Here is a 22,584-nt window from a genome sequence, read left to right as displayed (position 1 = left end):
AAATAAATAAAAACACATTCCCACCCTTTACCCGCATGTTGTGGCATAGCCCGCCACGACAAACTGAAACGTTTGTGGCGAACCATCAGTGAAGAATTTGCGTATGGGTAGGGAGGGATTCATCAGTTGCCCTGCCAATGACATGACAGATTATTGAGTATATATATTGATCGTGGAAACGAGGTCACACAGGGATTTGTCGATGATGACAGTACAGAAACAACTGAGCATACAATTCAGTGTAGAGCTGACTCGCTCCATATAACAACCATCTAACTTATTTAAGGGTTGTGTACTGTAGACGAGTGGTAGTACTTTAGAGGCATATTGACTAAGGTCTCTTTTGGATCAAGAGGAAAGAAAAATGGATATAACTCATAACGGATGATGCAGCTACCGTAGAGAACTCGGCATCCTTTCTTGTTATTGCAGAAGGTGGGGAAGTTCCCAATTGCTATGGCCAAGCACTGATCGCAAGAAAGCGGCGAGAGGTCCCTAGTGCATTGAGCCAGTTCATATAAAGTCAGAAAAGGTGACAACTGTTTCTTTCCTCTCCCAAGCCCTTTGTTTCCGGGCTTAACAGCCTCTGAACTGATCTTATCCGACAAACTTGCCAGTTCTTTGTTGAAAGAATCAGGATTGGTTACATTCTCAACATTGTAGAAGATTATCCCAACTGATGTATCAACTTGTCCGAAGAATTTGTTGGTACCATATCTTATAAAACAGTAATCATACCAAATTCGAGCATCAGATTGACTTGGGCAAAGTTTGCGAATTTGTTTTGATGCATCTTCGACGCAGCTCGAGCAGTCTTCGCTGCTCACATCTCCTCTGCATTGTGCCAGGCCAAAGACTTGGTCTTCGGCTTTGCCGTAGGAGATGGTGCTGAAACCATTCTGGACAGTTCCTGACATCAATTCAGCCAATAAACTATCGATGTTTGCTGACAACTGGGTACTATTTATTTGAGAATTGTGATTGCAAAACTGACTCCAAAGCTCTGAGGATTCAGCTGTGCAGATGCAGAGTATTGTAAATAAGAGAAGAAGTCTATGAAAGGAAGCCATGATGATATGAACTGAATGTCAAGTGGGGTATCCACTGTCCAGCAGGCTAGGGACCCTTTATATTGGGTTAAATATCTTGCTAGCCAGCTCTTGGATTGAATTGATCGAGGATGATGAAGCTAGCAGACATTTTTGACTTGGGAGGAGCAAATTAGCAGTGCCATTCATGTCCCGGTAAAACCGTAAAAGTTGACGAGTTATATTCTTCTAGAGAAAGAGAGATAGAGAGAGAGTATGTGCGTGTCTTCTGCAGGAAAGGTGGCAGTCAGCAGTATTTGGTGCAAGATCTTCAAAAGTTTTTGGAAACAAAAACCTTTCTTCAGAACATTCTACCTTGCCAAGACATTTTAGTCAATTAGACTGAATCAAATTATTAGCGTTTGTTGCCACTGATCCTTGACCAGTTGTATCATCTAGACGTTTGGATCCAGTAAAAGCTTGAGCTAGATGAATATTTTGTTTGTTTACTTCTCTCCCAAGAACAAATTAAGAAAAGGTTCCCTCCTAAATAGAGGTGGCAAAATGGGCGGGATGGGCGGAATTTGCTTGGGTTTGAGATGGAACCGAGTCATATGAGTTTGGACCTAACCTTACCCATATGTGTTTTGGGACTAATTTGGGCGGGATCACTTTGGGATGAGTTTAGATTGATTCCGCCCAATACCAAAATCTATTTTCTACATATTTTTTTTCATTTAATTCATTTTTTATTTTTTAAATAACTTTAATTTTTTTATTTATTAAATTTCTTTTAGTCTTATTGTGAATTTATATTTTCATGAATTCATTTTACACTCTATGCAAAGTTCTTAGGACAACTACTCAGCTGCCTTGATACTCGATAACATAAAACATTTGATTAAAGTTATGCAATTGAATAAAAAATTACAAGATAAGATCACAGCAAGAAGGAATCCTTCTCTTTGATCACCCAAAGAGAAATTGCATTCCTGGATGTAAGTTAAGCCTATGTGAACGCTGCTTCAATTTCTTTGTACAATATTGGAACATTTAAAATACAAAGAAAATGACAGAAGAAAAATCTATTGAGATCTACCATGTAGAAATTTTGTCAACCTCAACATTTCCATTGTTTTATTTCATGATTCTAATAAGCGGTTTCACTCTGGATACAACACAAAGTATTCAGTGGAAGTCGTGTCAAAGTACTTGTTCATACACCATTAGTTCCATTCTCAATGAGTAGGATCCGGATTAAATTTTACGGATTCCCGCCAAATGAGCTCCTTGATATTCTCTTCAGTGAAGGATGGCTGCTCAAAATAAAAAACGAAAGGCCTAGGACAAACAAGCTCCTCATTGATATCATGAAGAGGTGCCAAATATGGGTGGGGAGATATTTGGGCCCAATGGGTACCCAAGTATTTCCCAACATTTCCTATCAATTAATGAGTACAATTAGGATATGTCCCATTTTAAATCCAATATCAAATTATAATACCCATTCCGCCCAAAGTCCCTTTGGGTATGGGTAATCTATTGGGATTTGAGACAAATTGCCACCTCTACTCCTAAGTCCTGACAGCTAGGTGTGTAATTAAGAAAAAGAATTTCTTACAGCATTAATAGAAAAGTCTTGCTTCAACTTGGGGAAAAGTTAGTGAAATATGCACATGCTGTGGCAGGCCAAAATGTCCCCACCAAAGACCTTGAATTTGATCATTGGAAGATTATGTCACACACTCACGCACTGCAACCGGAGGATGCATGGTGAAGGTTGTCATTTCGGCCCGGCTCCACCATGGAGGCTCCACCTCGGCCTTAATTCAGGCCGACCCGAGGTGGAATATTCTTGAGATTCTAGTATGGGTAAAATACACGGAACCCCCTTGTGGTTTTGCGAAAAGACATCTTACCCCCTATCGTTTAGAAACCTCCACATAAACACCCTAAACTTCATAACTAAAGCAGAAATTGACCTGTAACCGGGTGTGCGACCTAGTGATGATGGGTATGCGAGATTAGTTTGGAACAGGGGCTCAGTAATTCGTGGGAAATCAAAGCCACTCCTACGATTTTCTTCCTCAGAGATGGCAAAATGATAGACAAACTCTAAAATGGCAATTTTAATACTCTAAAATCGGATCTCAGAGAACAAGGGATCAATTTTCTTCAGCAATTTTCTTTAGCAGTAGTAGTAGTAAACACAAAATTGAGTGCCCACTCAATTATTGATTGGGAATTTTTGGTAAAAATTTGGGAATCCACTCATAAGGGGAGTGGTCATGCCGCTACAGATGAGGAGAATAATATGGCCTTCTACCTCGAGATTGAAGCTACAGCTGAGGAGATTGCCCAAGAACTTATTCGTTTCCATGAAGAAATGATGGTAAGAAAAGCAGATGGTGCACATCTTCTGCGGAAAAATATCATTATCACCTTTTTTGTTCCAGTCGTGTGAGGGTGAGGGTGAGGGTGATGATGATGATGAGGTTGACGATTCCGCTTCTTCCTCTGCTTCTGGCTCTCGCCTTTCTTGTAAAAGCAGAAAATCTTGAAATTGGAGTACAAGGACTTTAGTCTTGATGGCAGCGGCGACGACATGAACGGGAATGGGGACGAGGGATGGGCAGGTGCCCTCATCGAAAATGAAGATGTAATTGTTGGAATCGTCGGCAGAATGATGTTGGTGGTCAGGGGGTGGATTGTAGACTCCCAGATGGGCGAGTGCTCCCATGGCCAACAACTTGATGACGAGTAATGGCAGTGGGGGAAAGGGAATTATACCACTTGTAATCTAGTGGAGTTATGTTTGAGGTGGGAAGCTGGACAAAATGGGTTTCCTTTTATCATTTCTGGGTTACGGGTGGGGTTGGGGGCAGGGGAGAACTGAGAAGAGCAAAACAATTGCCACCGTGAGTGTGTGTGTGTTTAATACTTGCATTGGCATTTGATTCAAAGTTCCAAGGCAAAGCTTTCAAGCTTACGTTTCTGGATATACATTGGATTGTCAATTCCTACTAATTTAGCAGGCCACGGGTTAGACGAGAGTATTTGACCTGCTGCTGGTAGCTCAGCCGATTCAAAAGGTAATTTCCACTTTAGTTATGAAAGTTAGGGTGTTTATGTGGAGGTTTTTAAATAATAGGGGAGTAAGATGTCTTTTCGCGAAACCACAAGGGGGTTTCTTGTATTTTACCCTTCTAGTATTCATCCTATTCACCTCAGCCATCGTGGTGGCCACTATGAGGTGTCACTATGGCTGATGGGACGGTTGAAGTCAGGTCACAGACTGACACTTGCAGAGGAATAAGACGTCTGATAAAGCGTGTCTGACAGACCCATCAAGACAGACTGACGTGTTCAGTCTGTCAGGTCTTAGGAAGTTGAACCCAACCGTCATTCCTTCCTAATTGTCTCCTATAAATACATAAATCTCACTCAAAGACTAAGGAGATACACTGTAAGCACTACACTCTAAAAACTCTCTTACAACTTCCCTCTTAATCTAGACTAACTAGATCGTTGAAGGTAAACCAGGGGACTCTACCCCACGTCTGGTAATTTGAGCAGGTGACTTCTGTGAGACCGTACCCACTTCCGGAGAATTACTCCCGCGCCTAGGTACCTCCTGCTGAATCCGAAAATTACCTCTTCAATTGGCGCCGTTTGTGGGAACCCGAAGACATCAAAGAATGAAGCCTACGCGTTCTAGGAGCAGGAAGGTTCTCACCATTGGGGCTGTTCCCAGTGCTACAGCTCAGCAAGAAAATGCTTCTGACAGGTGTCGAGCCTGTGTAATAATAAATACCTGCTTGAAAAAAATATAAATTTTTTGTGTATAGTAATGAGCAGGGTCGAATCCAAAGGGACTGGAAAAAAAATTCGATTCTTTTCAAGTTCGGGACACGGGTGATTTTTATTAGATTAAAACTAAAAATAATTAAACAATTTAACCAAAAATAAATAATTAATTAATACGAATGTAAATGGTAATTAAATAAATAATAAATAAATTCTAACCAAGGATACAACTACGCAGACACAGTCCATTCATCCGATCATTGATGCACAGGGGTTCACTTAATTTAATTAATAGGTTAGTTATAGTCGCCGAAAAGCTCTAACGACCAGGTTTCCCTTAATTTATTGATAACCAAGGTACGACCGTTGATTATCCCTAATCAGGAAATACTCTTATGTACGACCGTAGGAATTAATTTTCTAATTGCATTAAAAACTAGAAAAGCCTAACCCAAATTAATAACACGCTACGAGGGTTATTTAAATCAGATTGCATGTTCCCCTAGTGTAAGAAAACACTAGTTGCCACTAATATTAACCAATTAAATAATTATGGATTTAATTGATTAAATTGACAAGAGATTAAAAGATCAAATTGCACATCGGGCCCTTGATATCCAATTAACAAAATAATCTCATAAAAATTCAAATAGAAAACATGCAAATATTAATAAATTAAGAAACACATGAAAATTAATTAGATCTCACAGATATTTGGGACTGCGTCTTCGCGTTGATCCTTGACTAGAGGAGAAAATTAGCCAAACCTCATAAGAAAATCTCCACGTAATTTAATTGAATTCAAAGACATAAACACTCGCTAATAATTTAGAATAAACTTTGAATCTCCGTAGACTCTTTGAAGAAAAATTACATACCACATAACAAAAGAAGGAACAAGTTCCTTCTTACATAAAAGACTACCTATTCTCCTACGGAGCTTCTTTGGAGAGAGAACTAAAAACTAGTCTAATGTCTTCTGCACTCGTCCCATTTCCCCCCTTGGAGAGAAAACTAGTCTAATATAAATGCAAGCATTTAGTCTTCATGGCTTTTTCATAGCTTTTTCTCCATGAGCCCACTAATCTAGTGCCTTCTTATTTTATTGGAGCACTAGTCTCTTAAGGGACTAGCTACGTAGGAAGCAATTGGAAAGTTACATCCAATTATCACATGTCCATTATGGCCAATGAATATATCTTCCAAAAGCAGGACAAACTTTCTAAATCAATCCGTACGTGATCCCCGCTGAATTGAGATATGCAATTCAATTCTTCTTCATCAGCAAAGGAATGGACGTTGGTCTTCACTGGACCAATTGTGTAAAGCTTTTAGAAGCTTTCACGTGTGGAGAAATCTTCTCAAGAAGGTTCCCTTTTTTAGCACTTTTCTGCTCCACTTTATGAAATTATATCCAAATGCCAAATATAAATATATGTTGACAATTAAAGCAATATTTGGCAAGGATAAAGAGGAGAATTAACAATAAAATTACTAACAATTAACAACCTATCAATTTCCTCTACACTTAAATCATGCTTGTCCTCAAGCATGAGAACAACTAAATTCAACAATGGCTAACTCTCATTTCATTTATTGCCAAGCTGCGTTTATCCCAAAATCAAGTTTTAGTAGCTAAGTGTCAAGACATATTTCTCCCGTTTAGCTCCTGAAATCATAAACTCGTCCAATTCATGGCTAACTCATCTAGGAAATCAAAATATTAAGCTAGCAAAAGTTAGCAATTGGGTCAACTGACAACCAAAATCTCAACATTGAAGAACAAGGATCGGCAGGCCAACATGATCATAAGCTTACACATTTTTTTTCTTTTTTTTTGAGAATTCTTTTATTTTTATTTATTTATTTTCGATAAATGCTCAGTCCCAAGCTATTCAAGTCTTTTAACGTGAACTCTGACATTTTTAAATGAAAGAGTCCAGTTACTCAACTTTTTACAACTTCAGCACTAACTACTCATAGATATCGCCACTTTTTGACGCGAAAGTCGACACTTGTGGTGAAAACTCCCGATTACTAGGTGACGACACTAGCGGAGTAGAGTCATTTATTAATCACAATTAAAGCACCAGAATATTAGATAACTAAAGATCATAGCCCACGTCATCTCCTAACATGGAGAACTGAGATCAACAATCGCCCAATTCACACAACAATTGCTAGTAAAATATTTGTATTGCCTAAACATGTTAACCACAATTTGCACCAAGTCATTAAACTCATGATATTCACCAAGATAACATGCTTTTACTTACCACCTAAACTAAATTCATAGAATAAATCACAACTAGCAATAGAAGAGTGAGTTGCCATATTTATTCATCAAGACAACAGTAAGATAAGCAGCAAATTAAAGAAACACCAGTCAAATCTAAATCTCCCCCCACACTTAAAGCACACATTGCCCTCAATGTGACAATTAAACAGTAAAAATAAGAAGAAGGGCAACGAAACTCCCCTTAAGTCGTCAAAACAGCGGCAGGCAAATTGAGGTTCAACACCCACATGGTGCATAAACGCCGCCAAATTCTGCGCCATACTATGCACATTCGTATCAATATTGGTTACCTGAGCCTCCAGTTTCTGAACTCGCATCTGGAGTTGGTGCCAGTCATCAGCCCTTGGGGTTGGAGGAGGTGGAGCGGAGGTCGAAGGGCCGGGGTCACCACTAGCAGTGGAGGAACGGGCACAAGATGAACGAGGAGGAATACAAGACGGTCCCGGTGGTGGAACCTCCCACCCGTTGTCACCCTCCCTAGCCAAGCCCATTGTCTCTAGACAAGGGATGTTTAAGGGCTCCATTTGACATGCTACATGCAAATCATGGTTAGAGAGATCAAGCACATGCAAATTAATAGCCAAGTGGGTAATGTATGATCCAAGAATCAAGGGGCGCTTCTTTTTAGTCAAAACAGACTTGAATTGAGAAGCTAGCCAGCACCCCAAATTAACTTTAATATTATTATGCATGCACCAAATAAGGAAAAACTCCGACTTAGACAAAATGCCCGAGCTATCTCGCCTGCCTGAGAAACTATAAGCCAAGAAACGTTGGATATATCGAGAAGCCGGGTCTTTGAAATAAGAGCTCTTGGACTTCCTAGGGTCGTAAGGATCACGGTCCACGGACATCTCTTTCCAAAAATAGCTATAGCGGGAGAAGAAGGGCTCTACGTAGTCACAAGCACTCTTGGCATACTCACGAGAGTCGGCGTAGGCCCTATCAATAAAACCAAAGGTTAGATTGAAATCAGTAATGGAGTGGTGGAATTCTTGACCCATTAATCGAAAATGAATGACATTGGGGATAGAGACTGTGTATCTAGTGGAAATGTTAAACTCAAATGTGGTATAGAACTCCCTAACCAACTCAACAAATGCCAGACAGTCAACAATATATGTGTAGGGACGCCACCCGATTGCATTAATCAAGCGGTCAAAGTCAACTGGTATATTCAAAAGACTTAAGGTGGCGGCGTCCTGATAGCGGCAAGGAATAATTCGCTGTTCGCAACAAATAGCATATCGCTGTTTGTCGACGGCTCTGGTGAAGTTCAAATTACCACCAAAATGTGAAGGATCAAAAATATGGACGCCTCTCTATCTCTCAAGGCGAGCCCTCCGTCCAAAGGAAGAAGGGTCGTGCGAGGGGTCAGAGACGGGAATGGTGGGTTGAGGTGGGGGAGGCCGAGAGGTCCTAAGTGTCCTAGGCCTAGAAGAGGATCTGGGTTTCACCATTTTTTTTTTCAAATCACTCCGATTAACAACAGTCAATGTTTTTAAACTCGGACCGGTCAGTGAACCGGAGAGGTGGCCGGTTCGCGGTCTGACCGGTCCAACCGGCCGGTTCACAGGTTCACTGTTTTTTTTTTTAATTTTTATTTTAAGTACTAAGCAAGTTTCATTCTACACTTGAACTTTACCAACATAACTTAATTTAAGTTATGATAATAATAAATTTTCTAAAAGTTATACATAAAACATGGAATGATAAATATAATTAAAATATCATAATTCACCACAAGTTTTCATAAATTCATTATAAACATAAATAGATACAATCCAAATGTTCACCAATTATCACAAATAAAAACACAAAAAATAAATAAATTAAATATTGAAATTCTTTTACAACCCTTAAAAAAATCCATAAAAGAGTTCAAGTTAAGACAAACCATTTGAATAGCAAACTTTTATCAGTGGCATGATAAGCAACCACACCACCTTCACAATTTCATCAACTTAAGCTGAAAAAGTTAAAATTTTATTATAAAAATATAAATCTAATTGCTCAAACTAAAAAAAACTAAAAATTTTTGAAAAACAAATATACAGTTAAACACATAAAAAATTAATTGCTACTAAACATTATTAATTAACATGTTATATTAAATTCAATGATCCTATACCATTAATTATTTTAAATTCAATTATCAATAGCTTCGATTATGTGCCAACTACCATATTTTTTACCAGCCCAATGTTATTATTTGTAATTCCTACCCAATTCCTACACGGATGTGCATTACTTTTGCAAAAATTTCATCCTTAATTAATCAAATAAAAATAAAACAAAAATGAGGGAAACATATGAAAATTGAGGGGAAAAAGAAGAAAATGCAAAAAAATCAACTAAAGATAATAATATAGAAAAAAAGCCTTGAAAAGAAAAAAAATTAAACTTACTAAGATGTTGGAAAACAAGAAAAGTTGAAATTTTCAACTTTTTACAATCTGCTAAAGATAATAACCTAATAATAACGGTGAAGACTTGAGAAAATCTTGTTGTGGATATTTGGGTTAAAAATAGTTAAGAAGAAAAAATTGAAAAAAAAAATAAGAGAAGAACTTGATGTTTTAATATATTTTTTAGTCAAGTAGAATTCTCAACAAACTTAACTATAGTCTAGCGGTAAGATTGTCATATCCAAACTTGGAGATCCAGGTTCGAATCATAGCTACACCATTCTTGATATTTTGTTGAAGAATTTAAAAACCGCCGGTTCACGGTTCTTAACGGTTCGCACGGTTCGTCCGGTTCGTCCAGGTTTCAACGGTTCTCCATGAACTTCCGGCTTTAGCATTAGACCGGACCGGTGACATGGCCGGTTCGCGGTCGAACCGGCCGGTCCGGTCCGGTTCTGAAAACATTGACAACAGACAACAATTTCCAATAAAAATTAGAACCAACAAATTCAAAGCAATAACAATTGTAATAACCACTGGGGCCTCTCTATTAGTCAATTCAACGACAAAATACACAATTCAGGCCCCACAGGCTATCCAAATACCCCAATAAATACCTAGTAATTGAAATAAATGGATAGAATATTCACAGCAAGGTAATGAGAGGCAATCCAACTACAATAAGCAAGCGTCACAGCTGCCTCCTAATTCAACAAACAAACCCAGAAATGACCAACTAAAGGTCAAAAGATGTCTCAATTTGAGGCCTAATTAATGCCTACCAGTTCAATCAATGCCAGAAAACAATCCCAAACAATGCAACAATTAAACTAAAAAGGGCAAAGGACATCCACCCAATTTCACTCGAACAAACTATGAGCAGTGTTAATGTCTAAATAAATCATCAAATTTCAGCAATTAGACACAATACCACTCAAAATCTTAATAACTGTTTCCGATTGGACAGTTAATTACACACTCAACCAACCCTAATAACCATTCAAATCAACAAACAAATGCAGGAAGGAGCTACCCACAATCAAGAAACAACTCAAATGACCAACACAAAGCGCTGATAAATCCAAACACACAAATCAAGACCACAAAATAACAGAAATTAAAATGGGACCCAAGTAACAAGTAACTCTCAAATCACCCCCAACAATTCTCAAACAAATGAACTGGCACAAGAGCCGTCAAATTTAATCCCCACAGATGAAATAAAAGCCTCAAGTAGTTAAAACCCAAACACTATTCAACAATGTAATGAACACCAAAAAATATCCGCAAATGGAGCAGCAAATAAAATTAATTCCACCCAAAATTAACCCCAGAAAATGCCCAAGTCACGTCCTGCTTTTATCCATCAAGAAACCCAAGAACCATAAGCGAAAATTCCAGCAACATAAGGACCAGAAAAATACTAATTATTGGGGAGGGAATTTGTAATACCTCCACCTATAAAAAATGGACAGGTGGTATTGCACGTCAAAGAGGAAAGGGCGACAGCGGAGATGCACGCGAGCTGGTGGAGGTGCGCGAGCTAACTCGAGCTGGATTGCAAGTGGAGCAAGCGGCGTCGCAGGTGGGCTGATGAAGTGGAGCTGAGCTGGTTATGGGTAGAGAGCTGGACTGCCGTGGGTTTCAGGCGGCAGTCTGCTGCAGCTATGGGCTGGGAGAAGGAGCTGCGCGAAGACTGGATGAGATAGAGAGCGACGGTACGAGGAAGAGAGGAGAGCTAATGCAGCGGAGAGAGAGAGATGAGCTGATGGAGGTGCGACTGTGAAGATGGAGCTTGAAGTTGCGGCGATGGCAGCAGTAGCAGAGGTCAGGTGAGCTGAGCTGGAGGTTGGTGGTGTTGAAGGTGGAGCTTGCGATGGTGGTGGGAGCGAGGCGAGAGAGAGAGCTGGCGGTGTGGGTTGGTAGTGGAGCTTTAATGGTGAAGCTTGGAAAACGAGGTAGGCGTTGCTCTGGTGGTCGCCGCGAGCTGGTGCAGTGGGCTGGCAGTGGCTCTGTGCGGTGTGCGAGAGAAGAGACAGTGTGAGGAGAGAGAGGTTGTGGCTGGACGGAGGAGCTCGCGGGGGAGGAAGAGCTGCTGGCGGTGCGCGGTGCTACGCTGGGCAGAGCTGGCGGCGAGCAGAGTGGAAGACAGGGACGGTGGTGGCAGTTTGTGGGTTGCTAACAGGTGGATGTGCATGAGCTCTGTGGAGAGCTCGCGATGTGACGTGCTTGTCGTGGCTGGACGAGCGGAAGAGCTGCGATGAAGGTGCAGCGGCTGGCGGAGCTCGCGAGGAAGAAGAAGAGGTAGGCAGCGGGGAAGAAGAAGAAAGAAAGAAAGGAAAGAAAGAAAAGGAAAAGAAGGAAAGAAAAAGAAAAGAAAGAAAAGAGAAAAAGAAAGGGAAAAAGAAAACAGTTTTTTATTTTTTTTATTTACTATTAAGATTCTTTTATCTCTTTTTTTTCAAATTTAAATTTCAAAAATTTAATTGCTGAATTAATTTTTTTTGTATTATTATTTTTTTCTCAAAATTAATAAATAAAATTTTTTTAAAAAATATTTTCGTTGTTTTGGTTCGTCAAACATGGCGTGGGCACGCCAACACTAGAAAACATCCACTGATCTCGAGAGTCAATTTTCGAACATTAACGCGTGCCCTCTCCGTGCGGGCACGCCAAGATTTCATTTTGGAATGTTGAGATTTTATCAACATGACGTGGGCACGCCATGTTTTAGAAACATCCACTGACCTTGAAGTTGGAACTTGTAAGATTAATGCGTGCCCTCTCGCATGGGCACGCCATGATCACCTGTCCTGATCATAGTAGAGAAAATATCAAGTTTAAGCAATACCCAAATGAGAAACGACATATTTAACGAATTGAACAACAAAAACCAACAAAATCAACAATTGGGTTGCCTCCCAAAAGCACCTTTCTTTAACGTCTTTGGCTAGACGGAGTCCAGAATTTTATTAAACTAAGCAAATCGGGTCTTCCAGTTACATAATCTCCACCCGTTCAACTAGAAATCCTTCATAATATGGCTTGAGACGGTGACTATTCACCACAAATTTCTTCTCCATTTTCAAACTCTGGATCTCCACTGCACCATAATGAAAGACATTAGTCAAAATAAAAGGACGGATCCAATGAGAACGTAATTTACCTGGAAATAGCTTCAATTTGGAATGGTACAGTAAAACTTTTTGCCCACAGACAAATGTCTTCCTTGATATCTGTTGGTCATCAAATACCTTATTCTTCTTCTTATAAATCACCGCGTTCTCGTATGCTTCATTTCGAATTTCCTCCAATTCTTGTAATTGTAACTTTTTTTGAGTTCCGCCTTCCTCGATATCCATGTTACATTGCTTGACCGCCCAAAATGCTCTATGCTCAAACTCGACAGGGAAATGACATGGCTTTCCCAATACCAATCGATAAGGGGACATGTCAATGGGCGTCTTGTATGCCGTCCTATATGCCCATAGTGCATCCTCTAGTCTCATACTCCAATTCTTCCTATCGGGTCGGACCATCTTTTCTAGAATTGATTTGATCTCTCGGTTCGATGCTTCTGCCTGACCATTTGTCTGAGAATGGTAGGATGTAGAGACTTTGTGCAAGACACCGTATCTCTTAAAAACTGCAGCGATCGTCTTGTTGCAGAAATGAGTACCACGATCACTTACAATCGCTCGCGGCATCCCAAAGCGGACAAAAATATTAGACTTAACGAATTCTGCAACCACTTTGGAATTATTAGTGCGGGTGGCCTTTGCTTCTACCCACTTCGAAACATAATCTACAGCAAGCAATATATACAAAAAACCATAGGACGAAGGAAAAGAACCCATAAAGTCAATACCCCAAACATAAAAAATTTCAACAAATCATTGGGGTTTGAGTCATTTGATCCCTACGAGAGATACTACCTACTCGTTGACACTTATCACAGGACTTACAAAATGAGTAGGCATCCTTGAATAGGGTTGACCAATAGAATCCACTCTCTAGCACCTTATGAGCCGTTCTCTTTGGTCCAAAGTAACCTTCACAAGCAAAAGAGTGACAATAGGTTAGAATAGATTGAAATTCAGCTTCATTTACACATCTACGGATAATTTGGTCGGCACCCCGCTTCCAGTGGTAAGGATCATCCCAAATGTAAGACTTTGCATCGCTCCTCAACTTGTCTTTTTTCGCCTTAGGCCATCATGTAGGAAACTTATCAGTGACTAGAAAGTTAACCATATCCGCATACCAAGGCAAAGATGAGTTAATGGAAAATAAATGCTCATCAGGAAATGCTTCTCTCAGTGGGAGATCATCTTTGACGACTTGTACTCGACTCAAGTGATCTACTACCAGATTCTCCGCCCCTTTCTTATCTCGGATCTCCAGGTTGAACTCTTGTAATAAACAATATCCACCGTATCAATCGTGGTTTTGCCTCTTTCTTGGTCAACAGATATCGCAACGCTGCATGATAAAAAAAAATAATAACTTTAGCACCAAGTAAATAGGACCGGAATTTCTCTAAGGCAAAAATAACTGCTAAAAGCTCCTTTTCGGTGGTTGAATAGTTCAATTGAGTTCCGTTCAAGGCTCGAGATGCGTAGTAGATAGCATGAGCTGCTTTTCCCACTTTTTGACCCAATACCGCACCAACTGCATAGTCGCTGGCATCGCACATGATCTCGAATGGGAGGTTCCAGTCAGGGGGTTGGATAATAGGTTAGGAGGTCAAGAACTCCTTTAACTTATCAAATGCCCCCTTACATGTTTCATCGAATTCGAAGGATACATTTTTTTGTAAAAGTTGGAACAAGGATGCTTCAATTTTCGAGAAATCCTTAATGAACATTCTATAGAAACCTGCGTGACCCAAGAAGGAACGAACTTCTCGCACACTCGCGGGGTAAGGTAAAGTAGATATAACATGTATTTTTGCCTTATCAACCTCGATACCTGTAGATGATACTACATGACCCAAAACTATCCCGTGCTCGACCATAAAGTGATATTTTTCCAATTAAGTACGAGATTAGCTTCTATACACCTTACTAAGATCAATTTCAGGTTATCTAGACAGTTTTCAAAACTTTCACCATACACACTAAAATCGTCCATGAAAACCTCAATAATCTTCTCAACATATTCTGAAAAAATATTTACCATGCATCTTTGGAAGGTATCAGGTGCATTACACAATCCAAATGGCATCCTTCGGTAAGCAAATGTTTCAAATGGGCACGTGAAAGTAGTTTTCTCTTGGTCCTCGGGTGTGATGGCAATTTGAAAATAACCTGAAAATCCATCCAAGAAACAATAGTAAGCTCGACATGTTAATCGCTCTACCATCTGTTCAATGAAAGGGAGGGGAAAATGATCCTTTTTCGTGACGGCATTTAGCTTCCGGTAATCGATACACTGTCGCCATCCGGTGGGCTTTTGAATTGGTACGAGCTCACCCTCTTGGTTTGGTTCTACCGTCACCCCTGCCATTTTCGGGACCACCTGTATTGGACTTACCCACGGGCTATTTGATATTGCAAATATTATTCCAACGTCCAGTAGTTTCAGGATCTCATTTTTCACTACCTCCATCATGAGAGGATTTAATCTCCGTTGAGATTGCCGTACGGGTTTAGCATTCTCCTCGAGTCGAATTCGATGCATACACACCGCAGGGCTAATTCCCTTGATATCGGCGATGATCCATCCTATCGCCTGCTTATGTTCCCTGAGAACTCGAAGTAATTTATCTTCTTGAATATTTGATAAACCCGCGGAGATGATCACTGGATGTGTCTCACCTTCACCCCAAGTATGCATACTTCAGGTGTTTCGGCAGCGATTTTAGTTCCGAGACAGGTGCCTGCACAACAGATGGATGTAACCTTTTGTGAGGTTCAAGTATAAAAATGGGTGCGAGGTCATACCTTGTCTTCGTGGTTGGTAACGTTCATAACGATCCAATCACACATTTGAACTCTTCACTCAACTCTACCCCAAAGGTCGTTTCGGATTCGAAGTGCCTGGTTAAGGCGACCTCTAGCTCATCCCTGCCTTCAATTTCAAAAACCTCCTGTATAGCAGGGTCAATAACATTTATCGAGAAAACAAAGCCAATATTTGAATCGGATGGATATTTCATGGTCTCAAAGATGTTAAAGTGAACAATCTCACCATCAAATTTCATAGACAAAGTACCCTTATTAACATCAATTTTGGTTCGGGCTGTGCTCAAAAAGAGTCTACCTAACAATAAAGGTGACGGATCATAGAAGTGTTCATCCTCCATGTCGAGCACATAAAAATCAGTTGAAAAAATCAATTCATTAATTTTTACCAGAACATTTTCAATCAACCCGTCAGGGTATGCATTGGTCCTGTCAGCTAGTTGGATTATTATTCCAATCTCTTTCAAAGGGCAAAAGTTCAAGGAAGCATAAATGGACTTTGGCATGACATTAATCGAGACTCCTAGGTCTAACATGGCCTTTCTAATCAAAATATTACCTATCGTACAAGAAATAGTAAACATACCTAGATCCCCGCATTTAGGTGGAAGTTTCCTTTGTAGAAATGTTGAAACATTCTCCCCAACTATAACTCGTTCATCTCCCTTCAACCGCTTGCGGTTGACACACAGGTCCCTCAAAAATTTTGTGTATCTCGGTACTTGTTTAATCGCATCCAGCAGGGGTATGTTTATCTCCACCTTACGGAAGATCTCCAGCACTTCTTTTTCCTTGTCTTGTTTCTTTGGTTTCTCTAACCTGTTAGGAAAGGGAGGTGGATTAGTTTTAACTGTAGGAATTGGGTTTGGGGGTACCTTTGCATTTTTGTTGTCTCTGCCCTTCTCTTCCAACTCTTTCTCAATCCGTTCCTCGTCCTTGTCTTTAGGAATCACAGGTTCGGGCTCTTGGATTTTCTTGCCACTCCTCAAGGTCATTGAGCTTACATTCTTTGGATTCATCTCAGGTTGAGATGGCAACTTTCCTTGAATTTGGGACTCTAAACGGTTGATCGTTATAGCCATTTGATTCATTTGATTTTGCAATGATTGCATCTGTCCCATTTGATTCCTCATGCTTTGCAAGTCTGAATCCGTCTTTTGTTGATTAGCAAGTAATTGCTTCATCATCTCCTCTATGGATGGACTTGAATTTGAAGGGAGTGGTGGTGTGCGAGGATGATACTGCTGTTGGTACCCTTGTGGTCTATTTGGCACAAAGTTAGACTGCTTATTCCCTCCATAGCTAAGGTTGGGATGATCCCTCCAACCAGGATTGTATATACTTGAGTATGGGTCGTATTGCTTTCTTGGCGCGGGCGTGTGGCCAGTCATTTTCACCTGTTCTGCAGTTTCTTCTTGAACCAGTGGACATATTCTGTAGAATGACCCACGGCAGTGCATACCCCACACACTTTGGCTTGCGAGGCATTCCCCACAGCTAGTTGTCGCACAAAAAACGTCAATTCGGAGAGTTGCTGTTGAATAGAAGATGTTTCTACCTTATTCACCCTACGCGTAGGGATGTCCTCTCTTGAACCAAACTGCTGTGAGTTATCAGCCATCCCTTCAATCAACTCCCATGCTCCTCGAGGAGTTTTGTTCACCAACGCCCCTCCACTTGCAGCATCGATTATGCTTCTGTCCCTGAAGAGTAGCCCTTCATAGAAGTATTGGATAAGCAGTCGCTCACTTATCTGATGCTGAGGGCATTTGGTGCATAGTTTCTTAAACCTCTCCCAGTACTCATAGAGAGACTCGCCTGGGTGTTGTTTGATGCCATATATTTCCTTCCTTAAGCTCGCAGCTCGAGACGCCGGAAAATACTTGTCCAAGAATTTTTTCTTCAGTTGGTACTACGTGGTGATACTACCAGGCGGTAGGTAGTAGAGCCAGTCTTTCGCGGAGTCCTTCAAAGAGAAGGGGAATGCCCTCATCTTTATTTGTTCCTCTGTAATTCCCGGGGGTTTCATGCTGTTGCAAACGATGTCGAACTCTTGCAAGTGCTTGTAGGGCTCCTCACCTGGTAGACCATGGAAAGATGGCAAGAGATGAATTAGACCAGATTTTAGTTCAAAGGGAGTGTCATCATTTAAATGTGGAAAAGTAATGCACAAGGGCTGCTGATTTAAATCAGGAGCAGCCAACTCTCTTAGTGTTCGTGCATTTGCCATAGTGACTTTCTCTTGGTCTGAATCACTCGAATTGTCACCAGACAAATTTGTCGGCTCAACCTCTGGATCAAGTCCCTGAGGTGCAATACCGTATTGCTCCTCCCTGAGCCACCTGATTTCTTTCCACATTCTACGCGCGGTCTTCTCTACTTCAGGATCGAAAATTAATTCGCCTGGACGAGAAGAGCGAGGCATAAACTAGAAAAATATCAGAAAATTATAACAAAAATGAACTTAAAAAGAAACAAATAATTAACCCCAGTCCCCGGCAACGGCACCAAAAATTGACAGGTGTCGAGCCTGTGCAATAATAAATACCTGGTTGAGAAAAATATAAATTTTCTGTGTATAGTAGTGAGCAGGGTCGAATCCACAGGGACTGAAAAAAAAATTCAATTCTTTTCAAGTTCGGGATACGAGGGATTTTTATCAGATTAAAACTAAAAATAATTAAACAATTTAACCAAAAATAATTAATTAATTAATACAAATGTAAATGGCAATTAAATAAATAATAAATAAATTCTAGCCAAGGATACAACTACGCAGACACAGTCCATTCATCCGATCATTGATGCACAGGGGTTCACTTAATTTAATTAATAGGTTAGTTATAATCGCCGAAAAACTCTAACGATCAATTTTTCCTTAATTTATTGATAACCAAGGTACGATCGTTGATTACCCATAATCAGGAAATACTCCTAGGTACGATCGTAAGAATTAATTTTCTAATTGCATTAAAAACTAGAAAAACCTAATCCAAATTAATAACACGTTACGAGAGTTATTTAAATCAAATTGCATGTTTCCCTAGTGTAAGAAAACACTAGTTGCCACTAATATTAACCAATTAAACAATTACGGATTTAATTGATTAAATTGACAAGAGATTAAAAAATCAAATTGCACATCGGGCACTTGATATCCAATTAACAAAATAATCCCATGAAAATTCAAATAGAAAACATGCAAATATTAATAAATTAAGAAACACATGAAAATTGATTAGATTTCACAGATATTTGGGACTGCGTCTTTGCGTTGATCCTTGAGTAGAGGAGAAAATTAGCCACGCCTCATAAGAAAATCTCCACGCAATTTAATTGAATTCAAAGACATAAACACTCGATAATAATTTAGAATAAAACTTTGAATCTCCGTAGACTCTTTGAAGAAAAATTACATACCACACAACAAAAGAAGGAACAAGTTCCTTCTTACATAAAAGACTACCTATTCTCCTACGAAGCTTCTTTGGAGAGAAAACTAAAAACTAGTCTAATGTCTTCTGCACTCGTCCCATTTCCCCCCTTGGAGAGAAAACTAGTCTAATATAAATGCAAGCATTTAGTCTTCATAGCTTTTTCATAGCTTTTTCTCCATGAGCCCACTAATCTGGTGCCTTCTTATTTTATTGGAGCACTAGTCTGTGACGCCCCGTATGAAGGAGGGTTTTTATTTTATATATATCTTTGTTGGACGAGCGGAGGAGCGCAACGTTTGAACTCGGAAAAGAAAACCAAAATTTTGAAAAAAGGCAGGGGCCAAATCCGGTCAGAAATCCGGCCAGTTTCTGGCCGGATAGCTGGCCGGATTGCCTTACGATTTTGAAAAAAAAGGAGTTTAGCCACTGGCCAGATTCCAGCCGGATTCTGACGTGGCAGGCGCGGCAGCCACTTTTGACCAGCTGTTTTCCTTGATAAATATCTTGTTTTGGCTGCAATTGGTCCTCATTTTTGCTCCTTCTTGCCGGCTCTTTGGAGAGAAAAAACAAGAGAGAAACCTCTTCAATTTCTAGTTTTAATTCTTACTCAAATCTTGAGTTTTAACCGATGGTTTTGGAAGATATTTCATACAAGGGCTCATTATGGTGGTTTAAAGCTTTTGATGGATTGATTTTGGATGGGGTGCTCTAAGTTGATAGCTTTCTTGATTTTGAGGTAAGTTGGATAAACAAGTTCCATTTTGTTCTAGTATTGGTTAATTAATGGTTGTGGTAGTTATGTGTGTTGTATTGTGGTAGTATTTCTTGGGTTGAAGGAATTTATGGTGAATTTCTGATTTTATATTATAATCATGGATTGGTCATGAAGTGATGGATTAGAATGGTGTAAATGGAGCTTGTATGCGTTAATTGTGATCGTTTGCGGAAAATTTCTGGTTTATGCGGAAATTCCGGTTTCTAGGGTTTAATTTGGGAAATTTTCTAATGGTTGGCTTTAAGCTTCTAATTGGCTTGATTGAGGGGTATTGTGGCCCTAATGGAATATGTGTTATCGTTTGCAAACCGTATGTGCAATTGTGGTTAATTGTTATATGATTGGGTATTTGATTGTAGGTTGGAAAATAAGGAAATGTAGGGGAAATGCTGTCCGAACTTTTAAAAGGCTTGATTGCTTTGCGTTTGTGATTTAAGGCTTGGAATTGAGTAAGGCAATGATATTTGACAGATGGTTTTTGAGCCGTGGAGGTGAGTGACTTTAAACTATTTCCAACGTTACCTTTGAAATGTTTCTTGCATCGTTTCTTTGATTGCATATCCTGTGTGCCGGCATATAAGTTCTTGACATGTTTTTGGCTCAAATGAGTACTTGGAATTCGTGTACTGGACACCAACGTCTCCACCTCTGTTCACTTGGAGCAAATGGCTCCCGAGCTCAAAAAGGGGCTCCATCGTACTGTTAATGTTAAATGATTGTTTTGAGCGTTGGACGTCTAAGTACCATGATTTCACTGGCTCACGAGAGCGATGAAAGTGCATTGATTACTGAATCATGACATTATTGAAATGAACGATTGTGAAACTAATTTGATAACTGATTTTATCGGTTACTCGCTGAGCTTCTAGCTCACCCCAAAATATTTTATTCCCCTCCACAGGGCTCAAGGCGAAGGAAGGGCTTGTAGTGCTTATTTATGGATTATCTCATGTACGGATTGAATTGGAATTTCCTTTTGTGTAATCGTTCATATTGGGATTGTATTGAACGTTTAGAATTGATTGGATATGTAATAGTCTAGTTTTGGACTTCCTCCTATATAATAGTTGGTATCAAGGATCAGAGTGGGGCAGTGGAAGTGTGGACGCTTCGCTTTTGATATGTAATTATTGGTTAATTTGATGTATATCTGAGTTTTACATTGCAATTCGTTTGAGGTTTGTAGTGAACGACTGAGTTCCGGCGAGAGTTGGACAGGCGGCCCGCTAAACCCTTTGATTCGTCTTAGGGGGAGGTGGGGCTGTCACAGTTGGTATCAGAGCTTAGGTTTCAGATCTCTGTAGTGTATCCTAGGCTTGAAGTTTAGGATGCCGGACTGTGGGTTTGGTTTGAAACGTAAGTGCTTTCTTGTAGGACGGAAATCGGACAAGTAAGTGTGTTTAAATTTTAGGGTTTGGCTTGGAATGCTTGAGTGACTTGATTTGTACAAGATGGAATGTCGAGGACAACATTCTTTTAAGGAGGGGAGATTGTGACGCCCCGTATGAAGGAGGGTTTTTATTTTATATATATCTTTGTTGGACGAGCGGAGGAGCGCAACGTTTGAACTCGGAAAAGAAAACCAAAATTTTGAAAAAAGGCAGGGGCCAAATCCGGCCGGAAATCCGGCCAGTTTCTGGCCGGATAGCTGGCCAGATTGCCTTACGATTTTGAAAAAAAAGGAGTTTAGCCACTGGCCAGATTCCGGCCGGATTCTGACGTGGCAGGCGCGGCAGCCACTTTTGACCAGCTGTTTTCCTTGATAAATATCTTGTTTTGGCTGCAATTGGTCCTCATTTTTGCTTCCTTCTTGCCGGCTCTTTGGAGAGAAAAAACAAGAGAGAAACTTCTTCAATTTCTAGTTTTAATTCTCACTCAAATCTTGAGTTTTAACCGATGGTTTTGGAAGATATTTCATACAAGGGCTCACTATGGTGGTTTAAAGCTTTTGATGGATTGATTTTGGATGGGGTGCTCTAAGTTGATAGCTTTCTTGATTTTGAGGTAAGTTGGATAAACAAGTTCCATTTTGTTCTAGTATTGGTTAATTAATGGTTGTGGTGGTTATGTGTGTTGTATTGTGGTAGTATTTCTTGGGTTGAAGGAATTTATGGTGAATTTCTGATTTATTGGGCATTTTCTGATTTTATATTATAATCATGGATTGGTCATGAAGTGATGGATTAGAATGGTGTAAATGGAGCTTGTATGCGTTAATTGTGATCGTTTGCGAAAAATTTCTGGTTTATGCGGAAATTCCGGTTTCTAGGGTTTAATTTGGGGAATTTTCTAATGGTTGGCTTTAAGTTTCTAATTGGCTTGATTGAGGGGTATTGTGGCCCTAATGGAATATGTGTTATCGTTTGCGAACCGTATGTGCAATTGTGGTTAATTGCTATATGATTGGGTATTTGATTGTAGGTTGGAAAATAAGGAAATGTAGGGGAAATGCTGTCCGAACTTTTAAAAGGCTTGATTGCTTTGCGTTTGTGATTTAAGGCTTGGAATTGAGTAAGGCAATGATATTTGACGGATGGTTTCTGAGCCGTGGAGGTGAGTGACTTTAAACTATTTCCAACGTTACCTTTGAAATGTTTCTTGCATCGTTTCTTTGATTGCATATCCTGTGTGCCGGCATATAAGTTCTTGACATGTTTTGGCTCAAATGAGTACTTGGAATTCGTGTACTGGACACCAACATCTCCACCTCTGTTCACTTGGAGCAAATGGCTCCCGAGCTCAAAAAGGGGCTCCCTCGTACTGTTAATGTTAAATGATTGTTTTGAGCGTTGGAAGTCTAAGTACCATGATTTCACTGGCTCACGAGAGCGATGAAAGTGCATTGATTACTGAATCATGACATT

General features: G+C 39.9%; 2 protein-coding genes and 1 non-coding gene across 3 annotated transcripts; 1 reads left to right on the top strand and 2 right to left on the bottom strand.

Annotated features, from left to right (window-relative positions):
- Positions 1 to 185: 185 nt before the first annotated feature.
- LOC113782549 (cysteine-rich repeat secretory protein 55-like) lies at positions 186 to 1,070 on the bottom strand. The gene has a single exon (XM_027328435.1). The coding sequence runs from the start codon at positions 1,068 to 1,070 to the stop codon at positions 282 to 284; it is 789 nt and encodes a 262-aa protein (XP_027184236.1). The 3' UTR covers positions 186 to 281.
- A 14,440-nt stretch (positions 1,071 to 15,510) lies between these two features.
- On the bottom strand, positions 15,511 to 16,899 carry LOC113782548. The gene has a single exon (XM_027328434.1). The coding sequence runs from the start codon at positions 16,897 to 16,899 to the stop codon at positions 15,511 to 15,513; it is 1,389 nt and encodes a 462-aa protein (XP_027184235.1).
- A 360-nt stretch (positions 16,900 to 17,259) lies between these two features.
- Positions 17,260 to 17,366, top strand: LOC113748549. The gene has a single exon (XR_003464402.1). It is a non-coding gene; the product is annotated as a small nucleolar RNA R71 (small nucleolar RNA).
- Positions 17,367 to 22,584: the final 5,218 nt, after the last annotated feature.

The sequence above is a fragment of the Coffea eugenioides genome, chromosome 9, assembly GCF_003713205.1.
Source record: "Coffea eugenioides isolate CCC68of chromosome 9, Ceug_1.0, whole genome shotgun sequence".
NCBI lineage: Eukaryota > Viridiplantae > Streptophyta > Magnoliopsida > Gentianales > Rubiaceae > Coffea > Coffea eugenioides.
This window is presented reverse-complemented; position numbering and strand designations above follow the sequence as displayed.

What these genes read in the sequence shown, in the direction of transcription:
- LOC113782549 (XM_027328435.1), bottom strand. Translation starts at nt 1,070, where the DNA reads ATGGCTTCCTTTCATAGACTTCTTCTCTTATTTACAATACTCTGCATC.
- LOC113782548 (XM_027328434.1), bottom strand. Translation starts at nt 16,899, where the DNA reads ATGACTGGCCACACGCCCGCGCCAAGAAAGCAATACGACCCATACTCA.